Raw genomic sequence first — 13023 nt, 5'->3', positions numbered from 1 at the left:
CGCCCGCCCCCACCCCCGGCCTTCCGCTGCTCGGCTGCCCGGGTTCCCCCTCCCCCGCCACACACGCTCACACGCGCCCGAGAGCACACACACACATACACGCGCACGCACGCACACACACACACACATACACACACACTCACTGACACGCCAGCGAGCTGCTGGCCGCTCAATGGACCGATTTCCCTGGTTTCCCTGATCCCAGCCCTGCACGGGATGAGAAATTGCAAAATGGCCCGGGTCGCCAGTGTGCTGGGGCTGGTCATGCTCAGCGTCGCCCTCCTGATTTTATCGCTCATCAGCTACGTGTCCCTGAAAAAGGAGAACATCTTCACCACTTCCAAGTACGCCAGCCCGGGGGCGCCCCGAATGTACATGTTCCACGCGGGATTCCGGTGAGTGCGGGCCTCTACCTGAGCGCCCTGGGCTATCTGTCTAGTTTACGGTGTGTCGGGGTAAGGTCAGAGAGGGGTGTTGAGGCTCATCTGAGACACTTTGGGCAAGCCAACTGAGTGGTCCTCCACTCCCCTCTCGGATTCTCTGTTCCTTCTCCCTTTTATTTTTTTAACCCAAAGCCCCTAAAACTCGTAATCCTGATCGATATTATTGCATTCCTTGTATTCTTCCTCGGCATCCCTTCCCCCATTTCAGAAATGGGGGGTGGGGTGTTAAGGAGAAAGATGGTGGAGGGAGAGACGGCGTCCGGGGGGCGGGGGGGAGTGATCCGCGAGATGGACAGGCGCGAGGTGAGCGCCCTCCCAGCTCGCGGTCCGCAGACTCCGCGGGCTGGGCTCCCGGCGGTGCGGGCGAGGTAATGGCGCAGGCGCCGACTCTCCTCGCACTCGCCTCCTCTCCTCCCTCCTCCCCATCAAAGGATGCGCGGGTCTGTTCTGTCGAAGCCCCTAGGGCTTTCTCCCTCGGCCCTTTCCCCTCACTGCCGCCCTCCTCTCTGGGCGATTTCTGCAGTTCTCCCGCCCCTGTGGGACACGGGCCTCCTAAGGGCCGCCTACCCTCGCCTGGGTCGAAGTCGCCGCCAGCGCTGCTCCCCACGATTCTCGGAGAGCCCCCGCCCCTACCTGTGCCCAGGAGCTCGCCAGCAGGGCCTCCTGACGGGCTGCTGCAACCTGTGGTCCGAGCCGGGCCAGAGGTGCGAGCCTAGAGAAGCCGCGCCTGGGCACAGGAGCCGAGCTGGCGGCGGCCTCCGGGGGTCCCCAGTCCCGGGTGGGCGGTGAAATCACACACAGGCTCGGGAAGGAAGAGGTTAAGGCAGGAGCCCCTCCCGCACTCTTCCCCCGAGTCTCCAGTTCCTCGGCCCCGTCTCCAAAAATCAATTCCTTCGGGCCGCGGGGGCGTCGCGGGTCGCACTGGCAGCGGCGCGGCCGCTGTCCGCGGTGCTGACTCCCTGGTCCTGGCCACGCTGCCGGCTGCAGCCCTGCTGCCGGCTCCCGCCCCTGCTCACTGCGTGACGGCCATTTTATGGTCTCTCCCGCACCCGGAGGGATGGACAATGGAGAGGGGTTTCCCTAGTTTTCCTTCCTTCCACCCGGTGTGTCTAGTCGCAGAGGGTGGAACAAATGAGAGGGGCTCCGGGGTGAGAAGGATGCGCTGCGCGCTCCAGCTGCCCCCGCCCCAGCTGGCTGGACTTTAATGGCTACCTAGGCTTCCCGAGCCGAGGCCAGCACGTTTGTCTGTACTCATGCTCCTCTCCAGGTCACAGTTTGCGCTGAAGTTTCTAGACCCGTCCTTTGTGCCCATTACGAATTCTCTCACCCAGGAGCTCCAAGAGAAACCTTCTAAGTGGACCTTTAATCGGACAGCGTTTTTACATCAAAGGTAGGAGAGGAAGAACCCATCTAAAAGGTGCTTTTGAATTCCGAGGCTCCAAGAACAAAACAAAAACAAATCCAAATCCCAAACAAGAAAAACCTGCCTTCCCCCTCTCCCCCACCCCCAGTGGATTTGCCCTGTCTTCCTGGCCTAACTGCACAATCATTATTGGTAACCCTCTCCGGTGAGTGTAGTGCCCTCTCTAAGTAGGAAACACCAGAATGACCAATTCGAATAGGGAAAAAAATACGTATTTCCAATATCCTCCCTCACTTGGGCTTGAAAGAACACCATGACTTGCAGTTAACAAGTCTGGCTAGGATTACCAAAGCCAGACAGCCATTAAAAAAATAAAGAAGAAGAAGAAGAAAGCCCCGTAGTTAATTTCAAGACTGCCCAGTGCATTTTCATTCCCTCATTTGGGGGGAAAAATGAAAAATAAAGTAAAATTGTATTATTTCATTGAGACACACGGGAAATAGCATAATCCATCTCCATCAAATTCCAGATGAGGAGGTGGGCCCAAATATAAGCAGGTATTTAGGACTGTTGTGATTTTGCCTAGTTGTTTTCATTAAGTTTTTACAGCTTTTAACTTACTATAAAGCTGTCTAAGATCATTCTTATTAATTGATGCAGCCTCATTTTATGAAAAAGTTTTTTGTTGTTGTTTTACATGGGATGAGGGAATGAGATTTACTCAAATTTACTTATTCTCAGGGATTCTGGTCTTCTCTTAGAAACACACATAAGTCATTGCTTCTTCCTTTTGGTGGGATTATCATGCTGCTGGATGCAATGTGAGCCATCTAGTGTATTCATGAAGGGTGTGAATTCTTATTTTTACAGACTAGTCTGTTTAGGGAGTTGTTTTGATCATACCATTTTTAGTTACTGCTCTTTTTAAAAATGTGTAATCTACTGGCAAAATTAAAACATATCCAGTAAATATTCATGGTGTCAGGAAAATGTTTATTCAAAAAAATTGACATATAACCATATGACTATTATTACATATTTTTAAATATTTATGTTTAATCCAAAATTAGTTCAGGAAATTTGAGTAATATTAAAACCCCCTTAAGTGGTTTTGTAAAACTTTTGGGGTGCTTTTTAAAAACTTTTGGGGTTTTAATCCAATATTCATTTTATAAATAACCCCCAAAATTTTCAAGGATAGAACACATTATATACCTTTTCCCAAAACACATATCTTACTCAATAAAAACATTCCTAACCCACTAGGTCATGTGACCCTGATGACCAATCAGAAGGGCATTTCTTTTTTAAAACTTCCCTCCTTTCAATCCACTTATTAGGTAACCTTTAATTTTTACCAGCATCATTTTAAACTTTCCTTGCCTTTATAACTGCTTTATAATCAGTAAAACAGTACTGATCACTTCGGAAATTTTGGATTGGAGATGTCAGTTATGTTGCTCTATACTTTGAATAATGAAGTCGTTTTTTAAAAATAAAAGTCCAAGCAAGTTTCAAAACATTTCATTTCATTCCTGATATTTTTAAACAAAAAGACTGGATTTTCAGTGTAATTTCTTAGCACTGGAAAATCTAGCAGCAAAGTAAAGCATTACTGGTCCCTTAAATATTTTAATGGGTTTGCATTTAAAAGGAAACAAGTTTACTTAAAGATTAATAGGAAATCAACCTGAAGTTCATTTTATGTTTCACTCCTGTCTTAAGCTCCTTATTCTTCAAATATACATATATTTTCAGTGTTACATTAGACTCTGTTTCTAAGGAATTGATATATCCCACTAAATTCTGTTTTTACATAATCAAGCAGGAAAATATCCTGTTTCATTATTCAAGGGGTCTTAATGAGATTATCATCTCATTTCTATTAAATATTCAACTACATCCACTGCTACTCCCATTTTCATATTTTAATAATAGATAGTGTTGTACTGACTCATATCTCTTTGGCTTTTATTTGGACACCAGTGATATTTGATATTCTTAAACATTGCAGTCCAATAGCAAACAAGTAGTCCCTAGTTACAAACTCTTAAGTCACCAATGTTTGTGCACTAATGTAAGCTCTTTGGGGCCTGTGTAAACTGTCTCCCTGTATATTCTAACACAGTTTGGCATACGCCTCCTTCCTGGTCAAATAACATTCCTCAAGTAGATCAGAAAACCAAGAACTTGCAGCTAAAACTGCAAGTTGCATTTACAAACCTCAGAGGATTACATTCCAAACCTGACTGAAAGATTGCAACATTCCTATACATTCTGACGCAGCCCTCCCTTCAAAGACCACAATTATGAATGTGTAACCCTTGAATTCAATGTACTTGAGATTCTTGTCTGAATGAAATGGCAGCATAAGACATAAGATGGAAACTCGGTTCTTTTGAATGGAATGCATTTAATGAATTTCTTTTTATTTTAGGCAAGAAATTCTGCAGCATGTCGATGTAATAAAAAATTTTTCTTTGACCAAGAATAGTGTTCGGATCGGACAACTGATGCACTATGATTATTCCAGCCATAAATATGTTTTCTCTATTAGCAATAACTTCCGGTCACTGCTTCCAGAAGTGTCACCCATTCTGAATAAGCATTATAATATTTGTGCTGTGGTTGGAAATAGTGGGATCCTGACAGGGAGCCAGTGTGGACAAGAAATAGATAAATCAGATTTTGTTTTTCGTTGCAATTTCGCCCCTACGGAGGCTTTCCAGAGAGATGTTGGAAGGAAAACCAACCTTACCACCTTCAACCCCAGCATCCTGGAAAAATATTACAACAATCTTTTGACCATACAGGACCGTAACAACTTTTTCCTCAGTTTAAAAAAGCTTGATGGGGCCATTCTTTGGATCCCTGCGTTTTTCTTCCATACTTCAGCAACTGTTACCAGAACGTTAGTTGACTTTTTTGTTGAACACAGAGGTCAGTTAAAGGTCCAATTGGCTTGGCCTGGAAATATAATGCAGCATGTCAACAGGTGTGTATATTTTATTGCATTTAACTCTTACCCCACCAGATGGCAAATCAATACTGTAACCTCTTGGGGGTGGGAGTCATCCTTAGTTGTTTTAGTACTTTAGGGAAAACTCTTCTCTTTCTTAATCAATGAATGAATTATTCCAGTTAAAAAGTTCCGTCTACCCTCCAGCTGGTAGCCAGTGTCAAATGGAGAGATTGGTGTTTCATCAGTCTCCCTCCTCTGTTCCCTTTTCCCCTCTTGGTGGGAAGCTTACTGAGAAGTCATGGAAAACACCAGGAATCAAGAATTTACCACTGGCTAAAGTACACAAAGCAAATGATTTTTAAAGAAGGTGTAGATGGCTCAAAATTGCCCCTTTTGTTTGATGTTTAGATAGTTTAGATATTTTTGTAGATGTCCAAGGCCAGCAAACCACCTAAATAAATCTCAAATTGTATTATCTGCCTTTATAATTTGATATTGGAATATAAAAACCTGTGAAAAATATTTTATGAGCTCCTTGTTATCTCTTATGTTTGATGGACTAGCCAGAGCAGCTGTATTTTCCTATAACCTGGTGGTTTTCAGTACTGGTTGTACATAAGAATTACTTGAAGAGCTTTTAAAAATACTGTTATCTGGGCTCTACCCCAAGAGCATCTAATATAATTTTTTCTGGTGGAAAGGGAGAAAGGGACCAGGCATTTGGGGTTTTGTAGTAATTCTCCAGATGATTCAAATATGCAGTTGGAATTGAGAGCCACTAATCCAGGGTATGTTAGAAAGCAAGATTAATTGTTGGATTTTTTTTCCTTTTAAATCATCTGAGCAAATTACCTAATGCTGATTCCCCCTATATAAGAAGACAAAGTGTCCCAACAGAGCACCAAATATTACTACAAATTAGAGTGGAGTTCTGGAAAAATCTGGTAACCAGGGAATCTTAAGGATTTTCATTCTGTAACAGATTATTCTTAACCTATAGCCCCTAAAGTCTTCCAAATTTAAGATCTCTAGTTAACCTCTCATTGAAAAAGGATTCTAATAAGCTGATATGTCTAATAAATAGGTGCATCTCTGAAAGGTAGGGTTATTCCATAATTAATAGTCCAAACCAGAACTTTTCCTTGGAGAGAAAGGGGGTCCTATTAATAATTACAACAACTATAACAGACATAGACTTGGGCAATCCCTATTTACCAGGATGTATGTTCAGAGATAATAGAGCCCAACTCTCAGGTTCAAAGATGAACCAACTGAAATATAAAGGGCAAGAACTATTTACCTAACATCACAATCACTTCCAAAATGTAGAACTAGAAGCCAGGTCTTCTGCCAGACTGTCTCTTTATAAACTCATCCTTTGGCTCCCCTCATGTTTAATTTTAGTGAATTTTAAATTTCAATTGGAAGGGGGAAGGCCAGGGTGACTGGGCTGGGAGGTGGATTTATCCATGTAACTTAAACTGTCTAAACAAATCCAACTCCCAGCCCAGTACGACTGACCCATCAGATTGAAGCCTTGACACTGGCCTCTGAATCCACGTGTACTTATTGTTCTGCAGGTACTGGAAAAACAAACACTTGTCGCCCAAACGATTGAGCACAGGTATTCTTATGTACACCCTTGCATCAGCAATATGTGAAGAGATCCACTTGTATGGATTCTGGCCTTTTGGATTTGATCCCAACACAAGGGAAGATCTTCCGTACCATTACTATGACAAAAAAGGAACCAAATTTACCACCAAGTGGCAGGAGTCCCACCAGCTGCCTGCTGAGTTTCAGCTGCTATATCGAATGCATGGGGAAGGGCTCACCAAGCTGACTCTGTCACACTGTGCCTAAGAACTCGGAATGGAAAGTGCCAAATGGCTGTTTAAAAAGTGCCCCAAATCAAATTGAATAGTCTTCAGAGTAGAACCCCAGAGACTTACAAGGCTCGTCTGCCACTTAAAAGGAAAGGTGTCTGCTCCCCCTTTTGCATTGCTCTTTGAATGGTCTTAGCAGACTTGGCAGGACAGATGCATTGAAGCCACATAATTTAAGCTCAGTTGATAAAGGGAATGTTGCATTTGGAAGTATGCTGCTAACAGAATGGTGTGAAGTATTTTCATGTTTGTATTTTAATAATAAACTGCCTCCCATGTTGATGAGGACTAGAGCTATAGTTTCTGCAGCTCTGCTCAGATACAGTCCTTGTAATCAGAGGCCTCAGGCCAATTGGGGCAGAATCTGTTTTGCTGGTGGGATCAGACTCTTCAAAATGGAAACAAAAAATTGGTTTGCATATCTCCCTCTCTGGCTCCCTTCCCCTTCCCCTCCTTCTCCCCCTCGCTCCCTGTTGCTCCCCCACCCCATGTCATGTCTCTCTCTCTCCCTGAAACCATTCCCCTGCCCCACAACCACGGAGTTTAATAATTTGCTAGGAATCCTATTGAATTAGCTTTGCTTGTGTGTGTTGCATCTGTACTTGATGTGTTCAAGGTTCTGGGTAACTTTGATGTTTCATGACAAACCGAGAAAAATCATGATGAATCCCCTCATGACTATTTTTATAAGAAATGCATCTTATGAAGTCCTCACTCATCCATATGGTCATTCTGCAGCAGGGTGGTCTCTCTGGGGTGAGTGGCATATAATGCAGGTCATCTTTCACTATCACAGAGAAAGCCTATGGTGTGGGTGGCATTGCATCTCTTGGCATGGATGTGATTATGGCAGATAATAACAATATTGCCACATCTGCAAGGGCATTGCAGCCTAGGCCTGGTGTTTCCCATAGTCCCAAACCATCCTCTCAACATACAGAGGCAATTGAGTCAGTTGAAGAGCCTGGGACACTGAAGGAAGAAAAAGACTGTTTAGAAGTTGCTATGTTGTCCTGTCTACACCATGATGGGGTAACCATGTTGCACATCTGGAGCCTTTGAGAACCAGCAGGGCTAGAGAGGAAGGCTGGAGGTCAGCCAGGCCACCCCCTGTGGATAATGGTAAGGTGAGAGCATTTCAGGGACCTGCTGTTTGTTTGCTTTGAGACACTTTTAGACACTGAATATTCCCTAGTTCCCCTGAAATCAGTTCTACATGCCTATAAGTTAAGTATTTCAAAAGAGAAAGCCATTGTGCAGTGGCGAGTCTTAGTACTAAATAGTCCTTGGAATTTGAGATTATGTAGGCTTGCCATGGAGGAATTAGTTGGCCATTCTCCTTTTCATTATTTCAGCCTTAGGAGTAGAAATCATATCACCCCCACCCCTGGCTTCTTACTGAGCAGCACTTTGTTCTTCCAGTTCAGCCCAAAGTCTGGCCAAGTTGATGTTAAATTTTAATAAGTTTCTTTCCAAATGCCAGTCAAGCACATTTGTTATATGTTTGAGTGGGAGAGTTTATTTTTTCCAGAAATCTCATCTAGATTGCTTGCAATGTCACAAATCCCATGAAAAATCATTGCTGTATTCAGTTGTCAGTTCACTACCCCTCTTTGGGAAAGTAAGATCATGCCTAAAATTAAGCCAAATACAATAAGGAAAGACATAATCCTTATGTTCATGTTCTGCATGGTCCTAAAGCTTCAGGGATCTATTCAGAGCAGCCGGATAGATCCAGAGGTTAAAGAAAAAGTGAAAGAAAAACATTCCAGTTCAAACACGGTACCTGCTGTGACATGACTTATCATGTATGGTCGTCATCAACATAAATGGGAAGAAGTAGGAATAGAAGTTTTGAAACAGGAAACTAAAACAATTCCATATATGAAGAAACTATGAGGGAAGATATTTAAAACATTCTGAAGTTCAGTGGTATGTTCCCTGTCACTTTAAAGAAGACAATCCTGCTGTTCTCAGGCTGCGCTGGGTTGGAATCACGGAGAGATTGATAACTGACAGAAATGCGTAGTTGGCTGTTCCTGAGCACTTAGTTCAGTTGGTTACAGCTGAGTGATTTAATGCCCATATTCCTCGAGCCAGGTTCTGACTCTGGAGTTTCAATCCCAATGTACCTATTAGTTTTTACTAAATATAAATACATAGACATTTTGAACCATGCAGATTGAAGAAACAACAACAACAAACAGAATCCCTAAAAACAGTTCATTGTTCCAAGGCAGACTATTTAAATTTGATTTCATCTCAATGTAAAGCTTTGTTTGTTTTTTAAGTTCTGAGAGGTTTGTTGTTGTTGTTGTTTGATCTCACTGAATGCTTTTTCCATCTTAGGAGTGACAGTACCTTCTCCTTCCCCCACCATCATTTCAGCTGTATTTAACAGGAACTCAAAAGAGAGGGGAAATGGACTTATCTCCAGAACCAGAACGACTTAGAGGTCATCCCTAATTCTAGACAGGATTTCTTGAAGGTGATCCCTAAAGACCACATTCCCCTTTATTAAGAAAAATCTTGTGAAGAAAATTCTAAGCCCTCCTGTTTGGTTATCCACAATACTCAGACTTCATAATTTTTTCATTTGTAGTTCACATTCCCCTCCTATTCAAAAAAATTAGATGCAATATGTGGGTAAAGCATTTATCCCAATTTTCAGTGCATAGTAAGTGCTCAACGTATAGCAGCCTTTCCTATTGTTGTATTGTTGGTTATGCCCTTGACCTGCAGTTCCAACACTGAGAAAAGCAGCCTCTAGTGAATCGTACAAGATCTCTTTGTTTTTAAAGATTGTTTCAAAGATTAAACCTATATAGCCACCATCTAAACCAAAAGACATGGTGGCTCCTGTGTGTCCTGATTAGGAAGGCAGCTGTCAGTAACCAGAGTTTGCTGGCTCTCCCATAGCTCCCAGGCTGGCGGAGTCAAGTGCACTGAGCTGGGAAGATTTATCACAGGGTAATTTACCTCTTACTTGACTCACTATAGGTCCACACCCCTTGGCTTTTGCATTGACCTCATTTTGTTGGTTCTAGGGTAAGGACATTCTTTTGTCAGCAACGTTCCCCTTTTTGGAATACTTAGAGCAGAGCCCACGTTCACCTATGGGAATAAATATCACCATAAGGCTCCCAATTCTGTCCATGACACCAACACAAATAACCAATTAAGTTGCAGAAGAGAAAAGAAAAACAACTAACATTTGGCAGCTTGCTTGATGCTAGACCCCCAGTGTACAGACATGTAGATCCCAGGAGACAGGGTTAAAGGTAGTGTCAAGAATTTCTCCCACATCCAAAGTTTCTATCCCATATTTGATGATTAACTTCTGTAGTTCCTCCATTGTTGTGTCCTTGTCTTAAGTATCCTTGATCATTGGGAAAGTGCTGTGTGCCTAGCAGTGCTTACTATGACCACTGTGCCATCTGTGTGACCCTGATGTCAGGCACCTGACTGTGGAGCTACAGCAAGGACATTCAAAGGACCAGTCTCCTTGTGCACAGGTCACCAGTTAGACATGAATGTGAGTCCCCAGACAAATCTAATTTGGTGGGGAAGTCAAGGAATGGAAGAACATTTCTTTAATTTTAGACACTCTCAGACAGCAGTGCACTGTTGCCCTGAGGTCAGCAGATCAGGGATCAGACAGCAGAGTACTAGGACACTGGAAAGATAAGTGCCTCTAAGCTTCCCCAGTCCCAATTCTCAACTTTTCAGATGAGAAAATGGAGATACAGAAAGGCTAAGTGACAGCCCAAGATTGTATAATTTGGAGAAATTTATCTCATCTTGGACTTACCAGGATCAAAGAAAGATAAACTCAAAGGGACCATGATTTTGGTCTGGAATCTTTAGGGCACAAAAAGTAAGTTGGAAGGGTTGCAAAGGAAAAAAAAAAAAAAAGAAAATTATTTCTCCATGTAGAGCAATAAAGGATACATTTGTGCACTGGTAACCACCCACTTTCTCCCCTGAAATGAAAGAAGAACCCCTTGGTGATCACTGTTTGGTGAATCACAATTCAGTTTTGATAGTTCACAGTTGACAATGGAAATCCAATTCAATACTCTGTTCGTCTTAATAAAACCTCGTTTTAGTAACAGGTATGCATAGTTTAGAAGCCGAAGGCTGAGAATGGCTGCCCATTTTTCCTTCTGTCTACTTTGCAGCAGGGGTCTCTTGAGCTCAGAAATGCTTTCCTTATTATAAGTAATTTCAACATCAGACTTTGAATTATTATATTTAGTTCAATATGCTAAGAAGTTGTACCAACAATAACAATTTTGGTGAATCTTCAGAATGATAAAATGAGCGATTTTCTGGGTAATTCTGGATTCTTAGGTCCTTTTTTCTTGTAATTATTTGCATGTACCAGGCAAAAGTTTCTGTTTAGCTGCTGCTTCTTCCACAACATGTACAACTGACCTTTTGTTTTCAAAGGGAGTTGGGACTGTGTCCATGTGGCTGAAGAGCCCAGAGGGAACACCCCAGGTACTAGGGCACTTTGGCTTGCTGCGTGACCTGTCTAGACTCTGTGGCCCAATTAATCAAGGCCACAGATGAATTGATATCAAGGACCAAAGTGACTATGCCTCTCACACTTAGGCTGCTTTGCCACGCAGATGTAACAGTTGAAATGGGAATGTCATTATTGTTTTAGAATGTCGTTATTGTATCATGTCAGTATTTCTGAAAATTTATTTTTACTGTGATGACTATTGAAGATATATGTGTTTATTATAATAGACATTTTATCCTCAACAAAGCTCATTTTCTTGGTGTTGATTACAGTAGAATCATAGTCAAAGACCTGATGCAGAATAACTGACTCTAAGTTTACGGTAGAGTTCTGAAGTAAGATCCTGGTTTATACCACTGACCCATCAGCAAGCAAAGCTGTATGAAATAAGGAACTCTTGAAAATACAACTCTTAATTTCTCACCCCAAACCTTTGGCTCATATCTTGGAATAAGCCCAGCTTACAAAAGTTCCCAGATGATTCTGATGTGGCCTGTTTTGGAAACCAGTAATATGAAGCACAGTCAAATATAGCATGCCAACCACGGTAGCTGAATCCTCATCAGTCCCTCATATAGTTAGTATCAAATGTTCCTTAGAGATTCCACAATACATGGCCATGTAGACATAGGACGCAACCAGTCAACTCTTCCAGCTAAATTGACCATTCACTGATCCATAAGCGAATGGTAATTGCTCATTCTAGTCAGAATGGATGGAAACTTGAGGACCAAGTGGGGATCATTGCTTTAATATACTTTACCCCAAGGCTGGCTCTTTATATTCCACTCCATATTTCAAACTAAGGGGCAGATCTCAGGTGATTCATCTTTACAAATGAACCGACTGAGAAACAGGGAATTTACATAATTCAATCAGATTCAATTTGAGAGTCGATTCACAGGGCCTAAAATGTTTCTTGAAGGGTCTGATTTCTCAAACTCCAAGTACTGCCCAAAATGCAAAGGTCTTCCAGTGATGAAACCAATCCAAAAAGAAATTCAAGGGGCTAAAATTCTAAGACCAAACCAGTGTAAGAAAGAGGGCCATTTGTTCCAGCTGCCTTGTTCCAGCCTTTGTTGGAGAAGGTGCTACAGTTCTAATGAAGTTTTAGCCAGGCTTCTTTCTATCGATGTGCACATGCAAAGCCTCTGTCATCGGAGGTACTAAAGGGCTCCTCTGATTTCCCTTTTATGTGATTCAGAAACAGTTTTAGCCCTTTGATGTGCTGCCACATGTTAAACAACTGGCTCTGGAGAACACGCATTTACCAATTACTGCGGTGTAAATATTTCCAGCATAGCCGATTTTAGGCTACTAACTTAATGTCAGCCAGCTCAAACTGCAAAAACGTTTTCAAGAGCCAGTAAGAGCTGGCTTCAGCATAACATGAGCAGGCTCCAGCACAGCACTGCCTGAACAATTTCCAAGTCAGTGAGTACCCAACAGAAGAGGTTGGCAGTGGCTTTGGAGGGAAACGTTTTCACCTAGGCCAGGGTCACTAATTTTTTGTAAAAGAGCATGTTGTGTCCTTTAGGCTGAATCCCTAAGTCATTCAAAAATTTTCCTAGCCACTTGCTATTTGGATCCCCTCAACAGACTTCTCAGCACTCAAGATTATCAGCCACACTTTTCTAATTTCAGAGAGTATTCCTCCAGGTAAACATTCTGTAATTTAACCACCAGTTGAAACCACATTTGACTGATCTTCTGTTTATTTGGTTTTTAATCCTACAGTCCATTCCTGTTTTCCCAACTCTGTATTTTTCTATGTTCACTTGCTCATCCTCCTCCTGACACAGCACAAAATTCACAGGTATCCAAAAAAACAGGCAATG

General features: G+C 42.5%; 1 protein-coding gene across 1 annotated transcript; it reads left to right on the top strand.

Moving 5' to 3' along the window:
• Positions 1-216: 216 nt before the first annotated feature.
• On the top strand, positions 217-6631 carry St8sia3 (ST8 alpha-N-acetyl-neuraminide alpha-2,8-sialyltransferase 3). The gene is made up of 4 exons (XM_026393212.2): positions 217-395; positions 1711-1833; positions 4244-4801; positions 6349-6631. Exons 1-4 carry the CDS (start codon positions 217-219, stop codon positions 6629-6631), a joined length of 1143 nt encoding a protein of 380 aa, XP_026248997.2.
• Positions 6632-13023: the final 6392 nt, after the last annotated feature.

This window comes from Urocitellus parryii, chromosome 13, assembly GCF_045843805.1.
Source record: "Urocitellus parryii isolate mUroPar1 chromosome 13, mUroPar1.hap1, whole genome shotgun sequence".
Taxonomy (NCBI): domain Eukaryota; kingdom Metazoa; phylum Chordata; class Mammalia; order Rodentia; family Sciuridae; genus Urocitellus; species Urocitellus parryii.
Note: the sequence above shows the minus strand (reverse complement) of the source record. Positions and strands in the feature narration are given on the sequence as shown.

What these genes read in the sequence shown, in the direction of transcription:
- St8sia3 (XM_026393212.2), top strand. Translation starts at nt 217, where the DNA reads ATGAGAAATTGCAAAATGGCCCGGGTCGCCAGTGTGCTGGGGCTGGTC. An exon ending in ATGTTCCACGCGGGATTCCG is followed by an intron (nt 396 to 1,710) that starts GTGAGTGCGGGC and finishes GCTCCTCTCCAG; the next exon opens with GTCACAGTTTGCGCTGAAGT. An exon ending in ACAGCGTTTTTACATCAAAG is followed by an intron (nt 1,834 to 4,243) that starts GTAGGAGAGGAA and finishes TTTTTATTTTAG; the next exon opens with GCAAGAAATTCTGCAGCATG.